Source organism: Chenopodium album, chromosome 21, assembly GCF_948465745.1.
Source record: "Chenopodium album chromosome 21, dcCheAlbu1.1, whole genome shotgun sequence".
Lineage (NCBI taxonomy): Eukaryota > Viridiplantae > Streptophyta > Magnoliopsida > Caryophyllales > Amaranthaceae > Chenopodium > Chenopodium album.
Genome location: NC_137854.1, coordinates 13,732,680 through 13,748,406, shown reverse-complemented (window position 1 = coordinate 13,748,406; position 15,727 = coordinate 13,732,680). Strand labels below are relative to the sequence as shown.

Here is a 15,727-nt window from a genome sequence, read left to right as displayed (position 1 = left end):
TCAAGCCTCAAGTTGTCGTTGCTGGCAGAGGTTTGAGGCCAATGAGGTGGTGAAAAATCAAAGCAAGGAAAAAGAAGCCGAATTAGATGCTAAAAACCATACATTACCCCCTTCTTCTTCTTTTTTTCTTTTCTTTTTTTTTTCTTTTTTTATAGGTTATACTTGTATACCTTCTTATATTAAAAAAAAAAAAAGTGATGTGTAAAATCCTAAGAGTACTATCGTACAACCAAAGTAGGTTAATATTAAAGCATACTAGATGAAGCCCGTGCGATGCACGGTTTGTTTGATTTTTTTTTTTTTTTTTTTTTTTATGAATTAAAATTTGTTATATATTTAGATAAAATTCCTAATATTAAAAGATAATATTTAATATTTAATTATTTTAAACTTAAAAATCTCATTCGCCCATTTTGCTTACGTGGCATTTGAATTATTTAATTCTAAAAAAAAATTAATAATCTCTTATTTAATTGGCTATTGCTAAGATTTATAATCCTACATGGCGCGCTAAGAAAATTAGATCCTACGTGGCTCTCTAAAAACTCTGGAAAAAACTTCCCTTTATATATATATATAATATATATATATATATATATATATATATATATATATATATATATATATATATATATATATATATATATATATATATATATATATATATATATATATACATATATATATATATATATATACATATATATATATACATAAATATATATTTATGTATATATATATATACATACACTAGGTTAAACCCCGTGCAATGCACGGATGTTGAATAATTAAAATAAAAATAAAATTATATAATCGATTAACCCGGTATTAAAACAATAAAAACATGTTAGGAAAAGTCTTTACATAATATGTAAATAATGTGCAAGTTGATACTTTAGGAGGTTTACTTTAGATTTTATATAAAATAAAACCTTATTTTTATATACTAACTAATGATTTTTTTAGCAAGTAATTTTGCCGGGAATTTTTTTAATATTACATTGCCAAGTGTCATTTTAGGTTTGCTTTTAGTAGTATGTAATTGATATATATATTAGATTAGTTGCATATATCCTTACCATTTATATATAAGGTCTAATCACCATACTTAAATTGTTAGTTGTAATTAAATGGAATAGTAGAGTGATGTTCCCAATGGAGGGAAAAAAATTGTGAGTTTCTTAATGGTAAATAATACATTGGAGATCATGAAAGTAAAATAAAATCAAAACTCCCTCCTAATGGCAAAGTGTTTATTGGGCAGTCTATGTTAGAGATGGTGAATCTTAGTTACTCCCTCCTTTTATGTTTTGTTTGTTTTATTTGGAGTGTTCAATTTTGAGATGATAATAGGTATAATTATAAGAATGGATAAATCTAAGAAAAAGACATTTAAATAGGATTTATTAGATTTATGTCGGTGGGTAGATTTTAAAATTTAACTGTTTTTTAGCATTTGAAAATATTGATAATCAAATATTCAAATATGTAAATTAAAATTTAGTAAGTTGACAAATAGAACTAATGGAACAAAGAAAGCATTATTTTTTTTATAACCCTACAAAACCCCCTTTACAAATATTCGACAAAAGGGAGTTATTGGAAACACTTTTGCAATAAACTTAAATTGAATCTTAAATTTTTTTAAAATTCATATTTAAACGACATTTCTACCCAACTTTACACTATGAATATAATTATGAACTTATAATACAACAATTGATATATAATTAATTAACTAACAGAATCAAGAGGTCAATTAAATTTATTTTAATCAGTTTCAACTAACTACTCAATGCCAAATTGCACCTTTCTCTTGGTAGCTTAGTATTAGTAAAATTAAATAATACCGAAAGCTAACTTAATTGTTGAAAACAACATATTAAAGTAATATAAGCATCTCTTAAGCATCTTACTATGCTCCATTATATCTCTTTTTAATTTTCAAAAGATGAATTTTTTGGACTTTAAAAAATTAAAGAATATACTATCATGATAATTATTTTTTTTTCCACAGTATGTGACCCAAAAAATTAAAAAATAGATGGAGTTCCTTGACTAGACCTACTAAACAAGTGAAACTACTGCATTCATGCATGCATTGTCACCTCAATTACTACTAATAGCTACACTTTAGAATCTTAATGTTGTAATTAGCCCATACTAAAAATTTTATATTTTCAATTTGCAGAAGAAAGAAATATTAATCAAAAATACATTTGAGCTTTTATCCGATAGATTCTCAATAACAAGAATCTCTTTTCCAAACACAAGCCTAAGGGCCTGTTCTCATACGTTGAAATTCAGTTCAGTTCAATTCAATTCAGTTCAGTTGAACTCCTAATTTCCTTCTCTTATAAAATATTCAGTTCAGTTCAGTCAATGAGAACATGCCCTAATTCATACTCCCTCCGTTTTTTTTATATGCATCACTTTGATAATTGCACTATTCACCAATCATTCCGGTTCTCTGAGTTTCCCTCGACAATGCCGGATATTTCTCAAATGCCGGGTGGTGGAACGATCGCTTTCAAGCCCTAAGAAAGAGCCCCATTCAAGCTCCTGCAGCTATGGTTGACTTAATTTTTTCACCTCTAAAAAATAAATAAATGTTATTATATAATATATCATTAGATCTATCATAATGTCTAGTTTCATTATATAATTTTGTTACAATTTTTACTAATGCACAAATAAAGATATTAGTGGTAAAAGTAACGTCTCGGCAAATGTGCCGGTCAAATTAATGAATATAAAAAAAAAACAGAAGGAGTAATTTCTTCCTCAAAAATGACAAATATTTACTCTAGTGTTTGTAAATTTTATTTTCACTGCCTCATTATATTTATATATTTTCACTTACACTTTTTACTGACGTATGAACAAATGATAGATTTTAGATTTTTCTCAACATACGATTTAAAATGTATTTTTAAAATATCCTAACGTGAAACCGTAGGACTTGTTCTCTTCTCTTCACCTTATAAAATCAGTTTAAGGTCTTATAAGTTCAAATCAATTCAGATAGGCTATAATAAGGTCCAATAAGTTCAATATGGTCTAATAAATTCAATAAGGTCTAATAAGGGCCTATTCTATTCAACTTAAAATCAGTTCAGCTCAGCTCAATTCAGTTCAGTTCAGTTCAGTTCCTAATATTCCCCTCTCATAAAATATTCAGTTCAGTTCAGTTCAGCTCCAATTATTTAGTTCAATTCAGTTCAAATCAGTTCAGTTCAGCTTAGTAAATCAGAACAGGCCCTAAGTTCAATAAGTTAAAGTGAACTAATAAGTTCCAATAAGATAATATTAGAGGTTATACATTATTCTAAACTAATAATTGAACAGATTCAAAACCAATTTATACAGCAAACTAAAGACTTGTTATCTTCACTTGAAATAGAGTAATTTGGTTTGTATATTTGAAGATTTGGTCAAAATTTGTCGAATTTGGTCTAGCCTGGTCTAATTCTTCTTGTGATTGTTTAACAAGTCTGTCTTATCTAATTTAAAATTTTCTAGTTTAATCTGAATCTTTGTGATCTTGTCTTATTAATCCTAATCTGAAGAAAAATCTAAAATAAGTGTAAGAAAACAAGTCCTAAACTGAAATATTCTAGAGACTTTTCCGGATACTGAAATGGTTATCTTCAATAAGATCATGAGATCGGGTCCATTTCTCCATATTTTTTAATCACCCTTGTTCGGATTTAACGAACTTTACAAGTCCCTCTCCAATTTGTACGAAAATGGAAAAGTTACAAAGATCTAAATAAACTTTGTCCTACCTCCTACGTGCTCCTTCGAACATATGTACCCTTCAATTCAATTTGATGACATATCTTATTTTTATGATCCTTCTTGTACTAAAAATTATTTTGTGGTACCAGTACGGTACTAGGAGAATTTTCGTCTTGTAATGGCACAAAAACGCATAGTCCTAGGCCCGCTAATTTTCCTCATTTTCTAAGGGGTGTAAAAAAAAAAAAAATTTTGATGCATAATGTTGGATTAAAGTTTATTCTTCATTTTGCTATCACCAGGCTGGAAAAAAAAAAATGGAGTATTTATTCTTCTATCTAAGATGCCAATGAGATAGAATCAGAAATGAGGTTATTCGCAAGAAAGTAGGTGTGGCGGGCATTGTAGATAAATTAAGGGAAAATCGTCTGCGTTGGTTTGGACATGTAAGACGGAGACCCGAGGGTGCACCGGTGCGAAGAGTGGAAGAGTGGGACCATGGAGGGATTAAACGAGGAAGAGGGAGACCAAAGATGACTTGGTTGGAAGGAGTGAGGAAGGATATGAAGTGCATGGATTTACGTGAGGATGAAGTTTTGGATCGTAAGGGATGGAGGAGAAAGATTTATGTTGATGACTACACGGAATAATCAAATTTGGTTCATGTTAGCCGACCCCACTTTTGGGATTAAGGCTTTGATTGATTGATTGATTGATTGATTGATCTAAGATGCCAATGTTGATTTAGACCTAAAGTATTGTGCTGAGAAGAGTACAATTGAGATGTATTTGGCTTAATGTAATTACTTATAACTTTAGATGCACGCTACCAACAGATGAATCTATATGTTAATATGTATGTATTGTCACGTCAATTTTGTATGCAAAAATATTGGTCCTCAATTTATTTCTAACATTAGTAATATCTTGACGTAAATTAAAATATCTCCAAAAGTTTGTCGTATATGTCAAGAAAAAAAATTGTTGTTTATGAATTTTAGTTGTTTGGACCTCCTCATACATATTAGAGTTTCAATTTCTTGTTAGATATGCATCTTTTGTCTGGTACACTTAATATACTTGTCTTGAAACAAAGAATGCATGGGGAAAGAAAATGTACAAGAGAGAATAAGGTTGGAGAGCAAAAGTTTAAGAAAGTATGCTCAAAAAGGAAACTGCTCACATAATTTATGACAACATAAATAAACAAGTGTCTATATAATAGGATGAGGACCATTCTTTAGGATGCAAGGCTTCCCCTATTCTCCTAGAAAGTAAACATACAATTCCAATTCCATGCTTATTGGAAGGCATTGAACTTTTTTTGTTTAAATGTATCTTCAACCTTAGCTAACTCCCTAATATATCACACTCACCATTTTGAAGAATATTAGTTATAGTAGTGTTGGCTTATGGCTAGCTAGGTCTTAGTATAGTTTATATGTCCTTTTCTCAAACTATTTATTAATTAATGTTAATGATAGTAGTAAATTATTAGTAGTAAGTTGGTATATATTGGTATGTAGTTATATATTTTAAAGGGTACATTTAAATACATGTAAGTAGCACATCATAGAGAAACTCCAAACCAAAACTAATGCACTAGGATCATATTAATATGTTATGCTTATCCAATGTATTAAAATAAAAGATGAGAATATATATAATCATGTAACACTAGAATATGTTAAAAAACTGTTGGTTAATCGTCTCACGATGTACAAATTGCTGCCCAAAACTCAAATGAAGGCAAAGGCAAAGATACAAAGGTTTAGATCATCCTCTACATGGTGGGATATTAACAAATCAAACTGAAAAGTTAAAAAAACCCAAAAAATGTCCACCAAGTAAAAGATTTCTTATAATTTTTTTTACGTACCCACAAACAAATGCATTATCGCGTAGACGAGATTCAATTTCAAGTCGTGACACTGTAAGAACGCTACCAATCCGCGCCAAGTACATTACACAGTAAGGAAACCATCATATATTTCAAAATTTCCTCCTTTTTTTTCCCTGTTTTTGAATTTATGAAAATCCAAGCCCAAAATTTTTTGAAATTATACTAGCATCCTAAAAAAAAAAAAAAATCCTTTCACCCACCATATATACATGGTAGTTTTAAATAAAAAAAATTTGAGATGATTTTTTTCAAAAAAAAAAAAAAAAAAACAAAAAACAGAGGAAAAAAAGCTGTAAATTATATTAAACCTACTCACTCCTCTAAGAAGTTGTTCACAATTTTAACGCTTGGATCCACTACTTGTTTCTCCCAAATATCACTCCAATTCTTACTCCCATCCAAAACCGCTCTAAACGTATCAGTACCGTCGATTCTATGTAGACCCCAGCCGGCATTTCTCAACCGTTGGATTTTCTCCATCTGTATTTTCGCAAGCTGACACGTGTTGTCCTTGATATTCTTGACTGCTTCATCGTATACACCTCTCCGCACCTGATCATCACACCTGAAGTACCGTTCAAATTCTGGTACACCAATTGCCTTCGTTAGCCCTGTGTTAGGCGCCAACTCATCAACCTCTGACTCGTAAAACTCGGCTAACTCGTTAACCATCCCCGAGTCAAGCATATCATCAACTCGCTTTATCAAATACTCGTTTAACACTGGTAATGACACATCAATCCAAAGAAAGCAGCATTTGTATCGTAACTCTGAGCTAACCGGGTCTGGGTCCGACCCGGAAAATGGGTCCGAATCCGGGTTTACGGATAAAAGAGCGTGGATTAACGAGTTAGAACCGCCGACTAATAACGGTAGTTTACGGCGAGAAGTGATGCCGGAAATGACGGAAGAAGCGCGAAGTCGGTATTGTAATGGGGTTAACTCGGGTTGTAATTTAGGGTCGATTTCACCGAGAAGATGATGAGGGATGTTGAGACGGTCTAATAAAGGGATTTTGTTGGTAGTAATGTCGAGGCCTTTGTAAAGCTGGATTTTATCGGAGTTGATGATTTCGGAAGGGAAGTAAGTTCCGAGTTTAATTGAAAGGCCAGATTTTCCTGAACCAGTGGGTCCCATTATGACGACGAGTTTCTGGTCTTTTTCCTTTACTCGCCGCCGTCTAAGGCGGGGGTAGGCGGCGGAGGAGAAGGTGTTCATTTGGAGTGTTGTTGGTGTTTGTGGTGGTGGTAAAGGTGGTTGGTGGTGGTGGTGTTTGAGTAGAATGGGGTTGAAAAGAAGGGAGAGGAATGAAGTGTGTTTGTTGTAATGATTGCACAGTATTGATCGGAAGGGAAGTCTCATAGGAGGAGAGAGAAAGTTAGCAGCTAGTAAGAGAGAGAGAGAGAGAGAGAGAGAGAAATGGGGATTTTGTTTATTTGTGGTTTGGTAGAGTTTGTTTTTATTTGAAATTAGTACGGTAATATAGGTGGATCAGCTGGAAAAGGAAACACACACAGAAGAAATGAGAGAGAGAGGAGAGAGAAAGGAGGGATTTAAGGAATGCAGAGAAAGAATGAGGATTCAGGAATGAAGAGTATGAATTATAAAAAGTATACTTGTTGGTGTATATATAGAAAAAGATAGAAGAAGAGGATGATGATGATGATGATGATGATGGTGGTATTATATTTAAAAATAATGATGATGGTCTGGGGAGAACGAACGCAGGCGTGAAACTAAGAACGAGGATGGATGGAGTGTTGTAAAGGAAAGGAATGTGGAAGTTGGTCCTGTTGTTGGTGTTGGATCATAAATATATTGAATGAGGGAAGATTATTAAGTTTACAATCGGATTTTAATCTATATATATATATATATCTCCTGGCTGAGGTGAGGTTGGAGAATGGAGAATGGAGAATGGAGAATGGAGAAATTCGCTTGACGTCACGTTGTGATTTGTTGTGTAAAATGTTTTTGTTTTTGTGTATGTTGTAAAACTGGATTTTGATGAGAATGAAGTTCGATCAATACAAGTGGGGCTCACTATCAGCATTAATTTAAACTCTAACTAGTGCGCTGCCGGCGTTGCACTGGATTACTACTTTGATTAAATTGTTTCTTTATGAAATATGTTATCATCTTTTTTTTGACAAAATAAAATACATTATCATCGATTATGTATGTTATGCATAATTTTTTTTTAAAATAGCATAAATTGTTTCTTTATGAAATACGAGTACTATGTTATCATCTTTTTTGACAAAATGAAATATATTATCATCAATTATGTATGTTATGCATAAATGTTAAAAATAATGTTACTAATTGAAAAGGAGTATAGATTGATAATTTTTAACACTCTATTGTTTGTGAAATGTTTTATTCCTCTTTTTTTTTTCAATCCGCTTATCTCGTATTTCCTTTTTAATTGATGCATGTCATTTATAGTTATATTTATATGTATTGATGAAATCAAATTGTTATTGGCTAAGGTGGTAAGGAAGTAGTTCTTGTTTCCTTGAGGTTTAGTGTTTGAAACCCATAAAAAACTTTTTAATAATAGTTGGAATGATTTGTTAATTGGTAATGACATGTCATTAAGTGATGATGTGACACAATTCTATGAGAGGGGAATGACGTGGCACATAAACAATTTTAGGAACGCTTTTTAATATAGAAAAGTATAGATATGAGGGGAGGGTGTACACTCAGGAGTAACTATTATTTTCTCCTTTCATATTAATTGCAATATTTATATTTTAAATATGTTTTAGAATAATGGTAACACTTTCTAAGGCCATGTTCACTTCACCTTAAAAAATAATATTAAGTAAAAATAATTTCAGTTTAGCAAAAATAATTTCAGTTAAGTAAAAATATGTTCACTTCAATAAAAATAAGTTTAATTCATTAAAATTCAGTATCTTTAAGGAAGAAATATAATAAAAAATCAGTAAAAATAATTTTAGTTTAGTAAAATTAATTTCAATTTAGTTAAAAATAATTTAAGTTCAACAAAAATAATTTCAATTCAGAAAAATTAATTTTAGTTCAGCAAAAATAAGATGAAGTGAACAGGGCTAACTATTATTTCCTCCTTTCATAATAATCACAATATTTTTGTTTTAAATATGTTTTAAAATGATGGTAAATTGGTTACTTTTTTATTTGGTTTGGTAAGATTCATTATTACTTTAATATTATTTGTTTATTTTACCAATCTTACTTACGTCTTGTTTATTACCTTACCTTATTTTATTGAATTAAAATTACTCCCTTGGTTTTTATATATGTGTCACATTTTAACCAGCATAAAAACCAAGCAAACTCGGTTGAATTGGTGGCGAACTCACTTTGTAACTTTGAGATCACGAGTTCGAGCTCCACCAACTACATTAGCTAGAGGGTAAGAGGATTACCTCCCCCTTCCCCCTACTGAATTTATTATAAATTTGAATTTTTATAAAATAAAGGCGGTTATTTATAAAAAAAAATAAAAAATTACCAATAGAATACAAAATTATTGTTGCCAAATTTAAAATTATTTTAATTGAACTGGAATTATTTTTGCTGAACTAAAATTATTTTACTGATTTTCTACTATATTTTTCTTTAAAGTTACTGATTTATATAAAACTTAAATTATTTTTCCTATATTTAATTATTTTTACTGAATTGAAATTATTTTACTATTATTTTTGTAAAGAGTACAGTAGTAAATAGGGCCTTACGCTACCTTTTTTTCAATTATCTCTCTATTATGCTAACAATTAAAAACATTCCCCCCCCCAAAACTATCCTTTATATAATTATAAAATTTCCACCGCCTATACTTTACATTTTAACTAACTATTTTTTTTTACTTTCTCTCTCTTACATTTCCGATGTCTGACCTTTTTTTTTGTTTTTTTACAAAAGAGCTTTCAAAGAAAAAAAAACAAACTGCAACAGAAAGAAACAAACTAAAACCGAAAAAACAACAACTGTTGTCACCGAGTGCAACCTGCCAACCAGTGACCCGAAGAAACCCAGGATCGAGGAACCTTACAAATTTGACACACCAAAAAAGACTCAACAACCGCTCGCAATTCCAAAATAAGCCACCAAACCAAAATGTCCATTGAACCTGAATTCATCGGAATCAAAGAAAGAAGGGTCGCACATGCACAATCTGAATGAATTCGAATCTTCAAGAATCCTTTGCGGCCGCCTAAAGTCCCCATAAACAAGTCTGTAGCTCAGACTGTAATGCTGACCCATCAGACAAAAAGGCCCTACTTCCTCCACCCAGAACCTTCGATGAGTAAAGGTCATGGATAACCCAACCTGCCCCAACTCTACAAGTAGAGCAATCCCAAGCTCCATCGACGGTCAAATAAACCGTGGGGCATATGCAAGGTAATCCGCTCAAACACAACCATGGATCACTTAAAAGCACAGGCAAACTAGGCGAGCAGTATGTCTAACTTAATCATTAGAAGTGAACATTTCGATGATTGAAATATTCATTGTTCTTGTAGGTGACATCGCTTCGATGATCTCCAAGGGACTAAAAAAAAACCCTAAACTTGACCAATATTATTGCTTTCATATTAAAGGCAAAATCTCTCCCCCACATGTCCCAATTTCATCCTATTGCGTAATATAATGTCTTCTATAAACTTGTTTTAAATACAATAGTTAGTGGGGAGATTTAAGCTCTTTCTTCATAAAGTATATCGGAAAAGTAGAGTGGTTTTAATTTGTTTCAGAAATACTAATTACGAATAACACTTTGATCAATCTTGATAGTTTTCAAATTATATGAATTCATGTTTCACAATACTTAGGGCCTGTTCACTTCAGCTTAATTTCAGTTAGTTCAGTTCAATTTAGTTCAATTCAGTTCAGCTTCAATCAGTTCAGTTCAGTTCAGCTTCTAGTTTCCTTCTCTCATAAATTATTCATTTCAGCTCTATTCAATTCAGTTCAGCTCCAATCAGTTCAATTCAGTTCAGTTCAGCTCAGCTTAGCTTAGCTCAGCTCAGTTCAGTAAATGTGAACAGGCCCTTACTTATTCCTTGATTTCATGATGATTGCATTATAGACTTTTAACACTATTCTCATACTAACTTTGATCATGTTTTTTTTTTTTTTGAAACAAACTTTGATCATGTTTAATTACTACTCTGTAACATGTTAGAATGTATAGTGCTCCATAAGTCAATATATCATTTAAGCTAATGAGTATTGGGTTAATCCGTTGGCTTATAGTTCCTATGACTTCCATGGACCACAAATTGAGATTTGGTCATAGAAGGATAAAATTGTATCCGAAGAACAAAAGAATACACAAAAAGTAATAAGAGAAGCGTACAGACCAATTAGTTGTATCGATCGTATTCTTGAATTTGGAATGAAAAGAAGAACAATGCAATTCTCTATCTAAGACGGAGATTCTCCATCTTTTAGGCTCATTATACATTATCAATATGTATTTTGATTGACGCAACTATTATGATCAAAGACTCAAAGTATTGCATCGAAATACATATATAGTTAAAATGACGCAACTATTATGAAATAGTGAAGTACGAAGTATTATTTTGTGCCCTTTTGCCTCCTTAAACTTATTTCTTTGATATTCAGTTGAACTTGGTAAACAACGACATAACTAATCTCTTTGTGGGACAAAGTGTACAAATACGGATCGATAGTATGACTACAGTATTTGGGCCGGACCTGATGGGACTTTTCAGGCTTTTGGATGGTCTTCGGGCTACAATTGGGCTGACATATAGGGCCCACCTCAGTTAAAATCTATGCATGAATATGTTTTTACCATACACTCCCATAGTTGTGCTTCCAAAACTATTTCGTGTTCTTCAATCTTTACCTCAAAAAGATAGTTTATTGTGCCTATCAAAAAGTATGTGTTAAAAGTGCAACATAAAGAAATAATTATATGGCCTACAAAATAAACAAGCTAAGCTAGTACAAAAATTCAGGCAGATGTAATTTAGACTTTGTTCAATCTTCATACCTACAAAGTTGTGATTGTAACTGCTACCAACAATACATATTCTTCTTTGTGCCTATCATCCACCCTTACTTCTCTAAAGCTATACCATCTTCGATATTCAAGTCAAATGTAATGTTCATTCAATTTTAAAATGATTACTTGTATTAGAGTTGACAAAAGTTAACATGATATAACAATACGACGTATCAAACACAAAATAAGTGGTTTAGTAAAAGGGGGGATTTTTGAAAGTGGAGAGAAGGTACCCAAAAGCCCCACAATCAATTAAGTAGTTAAATTAGTTATTGTAGTTCATTCCCACCCGATAATATCATCAACATATTAAATTTATTTTATTGCAAATGCACGAGTCAACTACAATTGTTTACAACTTTATCTTCCCAATCATGCACTTTAGAGTTCATTGACTATCCCATAAAATACTTTATTAGTACTCGTACGTACTATGTAGGCCGATAATTTTTTTAAAAAAATGTTTTTGAGTGCTTAATCTTATAAGAAGAAACATCTAAGGAAATTTATACTTATTTTGATTGATTAAAAATGTAATAATTGTTTTATATTAAGACCAATCACATATCACATTGCCCCAACTCATCATAGTTAAGTATATACAAACATAATTTTACAAAAAGATCTTTTATACTTCAATTATAAAGTGCAATAGTTGGGTCTATCCTTTATAAATTTTAATCTTAATGACAGTATTAACAAATCAAATAAAAGTCATCACTATTATTAAGAAATATGACAACTTATTCCAAATATTCTAAAGCATTTGCACAGTGAGATAGACTATAAATTGGGACGGAGAAGATATTAATTGAAATCCAATCACACTTAAATCTTAGGGGATCGATGATATCCATGCAAGACATGAGATCGAATTTCGTCTATATCATTATTACTCTTACGACTCTCTTTACACCAATAAAAAAGATTACAGTTCATGGATACATAAATTAACAAATGCCGTACCCTATTACACTGAAGCCTAACCTAAACACAAATCAACAACATCAAAAGTGCATAATTCCAACAAAACCTGTCTTATAGCTTTAGTTTTTTTTATATGTTTAGTACCAAACTAATTTTCAAACTTCATATTGACACTGCACATTTAATAATATTAAACTAACTTTGTCTTATTTATCTCCAATTTTAGGAAACCAACTTAAGTATAAGATGCTGGCAAAGAGTACAAAGACATAATTAAGATACCCACCTTCTGACCTTTATTATGATGTTAATTGGATACACTGTATGTAGCTTTATCTTCGAGGTCATTAAGGTTTAACTATATTAAGCTTCATTAAAAACTTCAATTACAAACTGGATGTTGGAGATCCATTAAGCACTTCATTGTTGAATGTTTAAGTTTGAATTAGCATGGAATGTATTAATGACATGCATACCAGCTAAGCTCAAATCTTTAATGACATGATTTTGAGGATTTGATCTCTCAAATTAAGTTGCCTAATAATGGTTTAATTGGCAAAGATAGAAAGTGGTTGCCATGCGACCTTTGCCCTTGGAGGTATTTTTATTTTTAAAGAGATCCTAATAAATTAAAGAATCTCTTCGAATTACACTTGTCAACCCTAAAATTTTTCTATCACTAAAATGTGAAGGGATTAACAATGTGACAAAGAAATAAAGAATTGTTGTTGAAGTATATCCTACCAAATAACACATGTAAGTGTCCCACGTTGATAATAGTTGAGAGAGTCAAACATTTTATAAGGCTAAAGGGCTAAACTACCTATTGCTATATGGTTTTGGGATGGAACCTCCTTTAATCTTGTGAAGTGGACTCTCTCTATATATTGGTTTGCGAATGCAGCCTAGATCCGTATTTGACTTGGTATCAGAGCTAGGCCCATGGTTGGGACCTTTAATGGCTTGAATATATTGCTAGACCCATAGTTTGGGACCTTTAATGACATTAAGTGTTCTGCGCCAAATGAATTGGATCATGTGATCTTTGAGTTAAAAAGACCTTACATGTGAGGGGGAGTATGTATATCCTACCAAATAACACATGTAAATGTTCCACATTGATAAAAATGAAATAAACACCCACATTATCTCAAAATATAGAGACTATAAGATTTAGGGCTTATTCTCATTGACTGAACTGAACTGAATATTTTATAAGAGAAGGAAATTAGGTTCTAAACTGAACTGAACTGAACTAAACTGAATTTCAACGTAAGAGAACAGACCCTTAATAACACAAAAGAACTCGATAGGCTAAGACCCTATGATTAGGTTTAATCTCAAATACAACAAGAATGCAGAAATGCATATACAAATAATAAAGTCCAAATTGAAATTAATACAAAATGAAAGTTTTAATATGCTAGAGTTTAAATTTTACAAACAACAATGGTAATAGGGTGTCAAAATGGCCCGTGACTAAGAGGATGATCAACAATAGAGCGCCATCACTTTAAGGAGACATCATAACTCCATCCTCATTACCTTTACTTCCAGGAATGAAGCTCAGCTCAAAGTCTCAAACGATCAAATGTGTATGTATGTATGTAACCACAAACTCTTGAAGACGAAGGTTTTAAGTTTTTTGTTTTTTGTTGTATTGTACGAGCAACTGAAGCTCAATGTAGTAGATTACCAAACTTTACTCCTATTGTGTACATTATGCATAGACGGTCTTTATACTATGACTGACATCTTAAAAAGTCGGATAAGGCAAATTTTTTGAACCAAGCCAGAATTCATTGTTTGTTTTAATTTAGGCCCATTCTTTTCACTCTATTTTTGTTGAATTGAAATTATTTTTACTAATTTGCTAAACTTAAATTATTTTTACTGAACTTAAATTAATTTTACTGAACTCAAATTATTTTTGTTGAACTCAAATAATTTTTACTGATTTTCTATTATAATTCTTCTTTAAAAAAATTGAATTGTGCTGAACTGAACTTATTTATACTAAACTGAAATTATTTTTGCTGAACTGAAATTAATTAAACTGAACTGAAATTATTTTTACTTAATATTATTTTATTAAGGTGAAGAGAACAGGGCCTTAGCTAAACAGCCAAAGTCTCATTTTCAGTTAAAAATTTGGCCCATTCATCAAAAGTAGAGTTTCCTTACAAACAAAAGTAATGTTAAAGTAAAGGGCTTTTTGTCAAAAAATATTTTGTGAGAAACTACTTAGTAAAAAAAAAGTTGTAATAAGCTACCTAATAAAGGTAAAATGTTGTAATAAAAAACTGCCTAAAAAAGGTAAAATGTTGTAAAATACTACCTTTACCGAGTATTCTCTGTTAATCGACCTCACAACACTCTCAAAACTACCGCTTTCATTCCCAAAACTATCATAACTAGCTTGATATCGTCTCCACCACATCTAAACCACCTTTCAACTCCAAAACCAGGCCACCACCTCTAACCCTAAAAACCACCATCTTGAAGCACTAATCTACCCTCACTAACTCAAAATATCCTCCAACCAGTCAACCACCCCAAAAATAACATTACCGCTTTGAAAACTAACCCTCACGGTAGTTTTGGGGGTGTTATAAGGTGGATCAACATCTTAAAATTAAGTCAACGATGGATCGGAATTTCGGTCAAAGGTAGTATATTGCAAAATTTTATCTTTTATTAAGTAGATTCTTCCAACATTTTTTTATAGGTAATTTCTCACAAAATTTAGGCTTTAATAGGTAGTTTCTCACAAAATGTCCTAAAGTAAATGATAAGAGTGAGTGAGTGCCCAATTGGTTAGAAATTTTTTTTTTCGATTTCAGGAAATTCTAGGATCAATTCTCATTACTTGTTCTCATCTCTTTTAGATTTAGAAAGTTGACGCAAAATTGTCTTTTCCTAGTGTTGCATCATTTCTTTTAACTAAATATATACTAGGGCCATCGGTATTCGACTATTTTCTTAATGTATTAAGAGCCTATTCTAATTGACTGAAATGAGTTGAACTGAATTGAAAATAATTTGAAGAGAACATGGGCTAAAGAGTGGGAAACCAAGCTTGCATTATACTAGTCATTCCAAGCTCTCAGTATGGAAATTGT

General features: G+C 31.4%; 1 protein-coding gene across 1 annotated transcript; it reads right to left on the bottom strand.

The window, feature by feature from the left end:
* Positions 1-5,676: 5,676 nt before the first annotated feature.
* Positions 5,677-6,901, bottom strand: LOC145602935 (adenylate isopentenyltransferase-like). Its single transcript, XM_081659077.1, has one exon. It carries the CDS (start codon positions 6,860-6,862, stop codon positions 5,957-5,959), a length of 906 nt encoding a protein of 301 aa, XP_081515203.1. The 5' UTR covers positions 6,863-6,901; the 3' UTR covers positions 5,677-5,956.
* Positions 6,902-15,727: the final 8,826 nt, after the last annotated feature.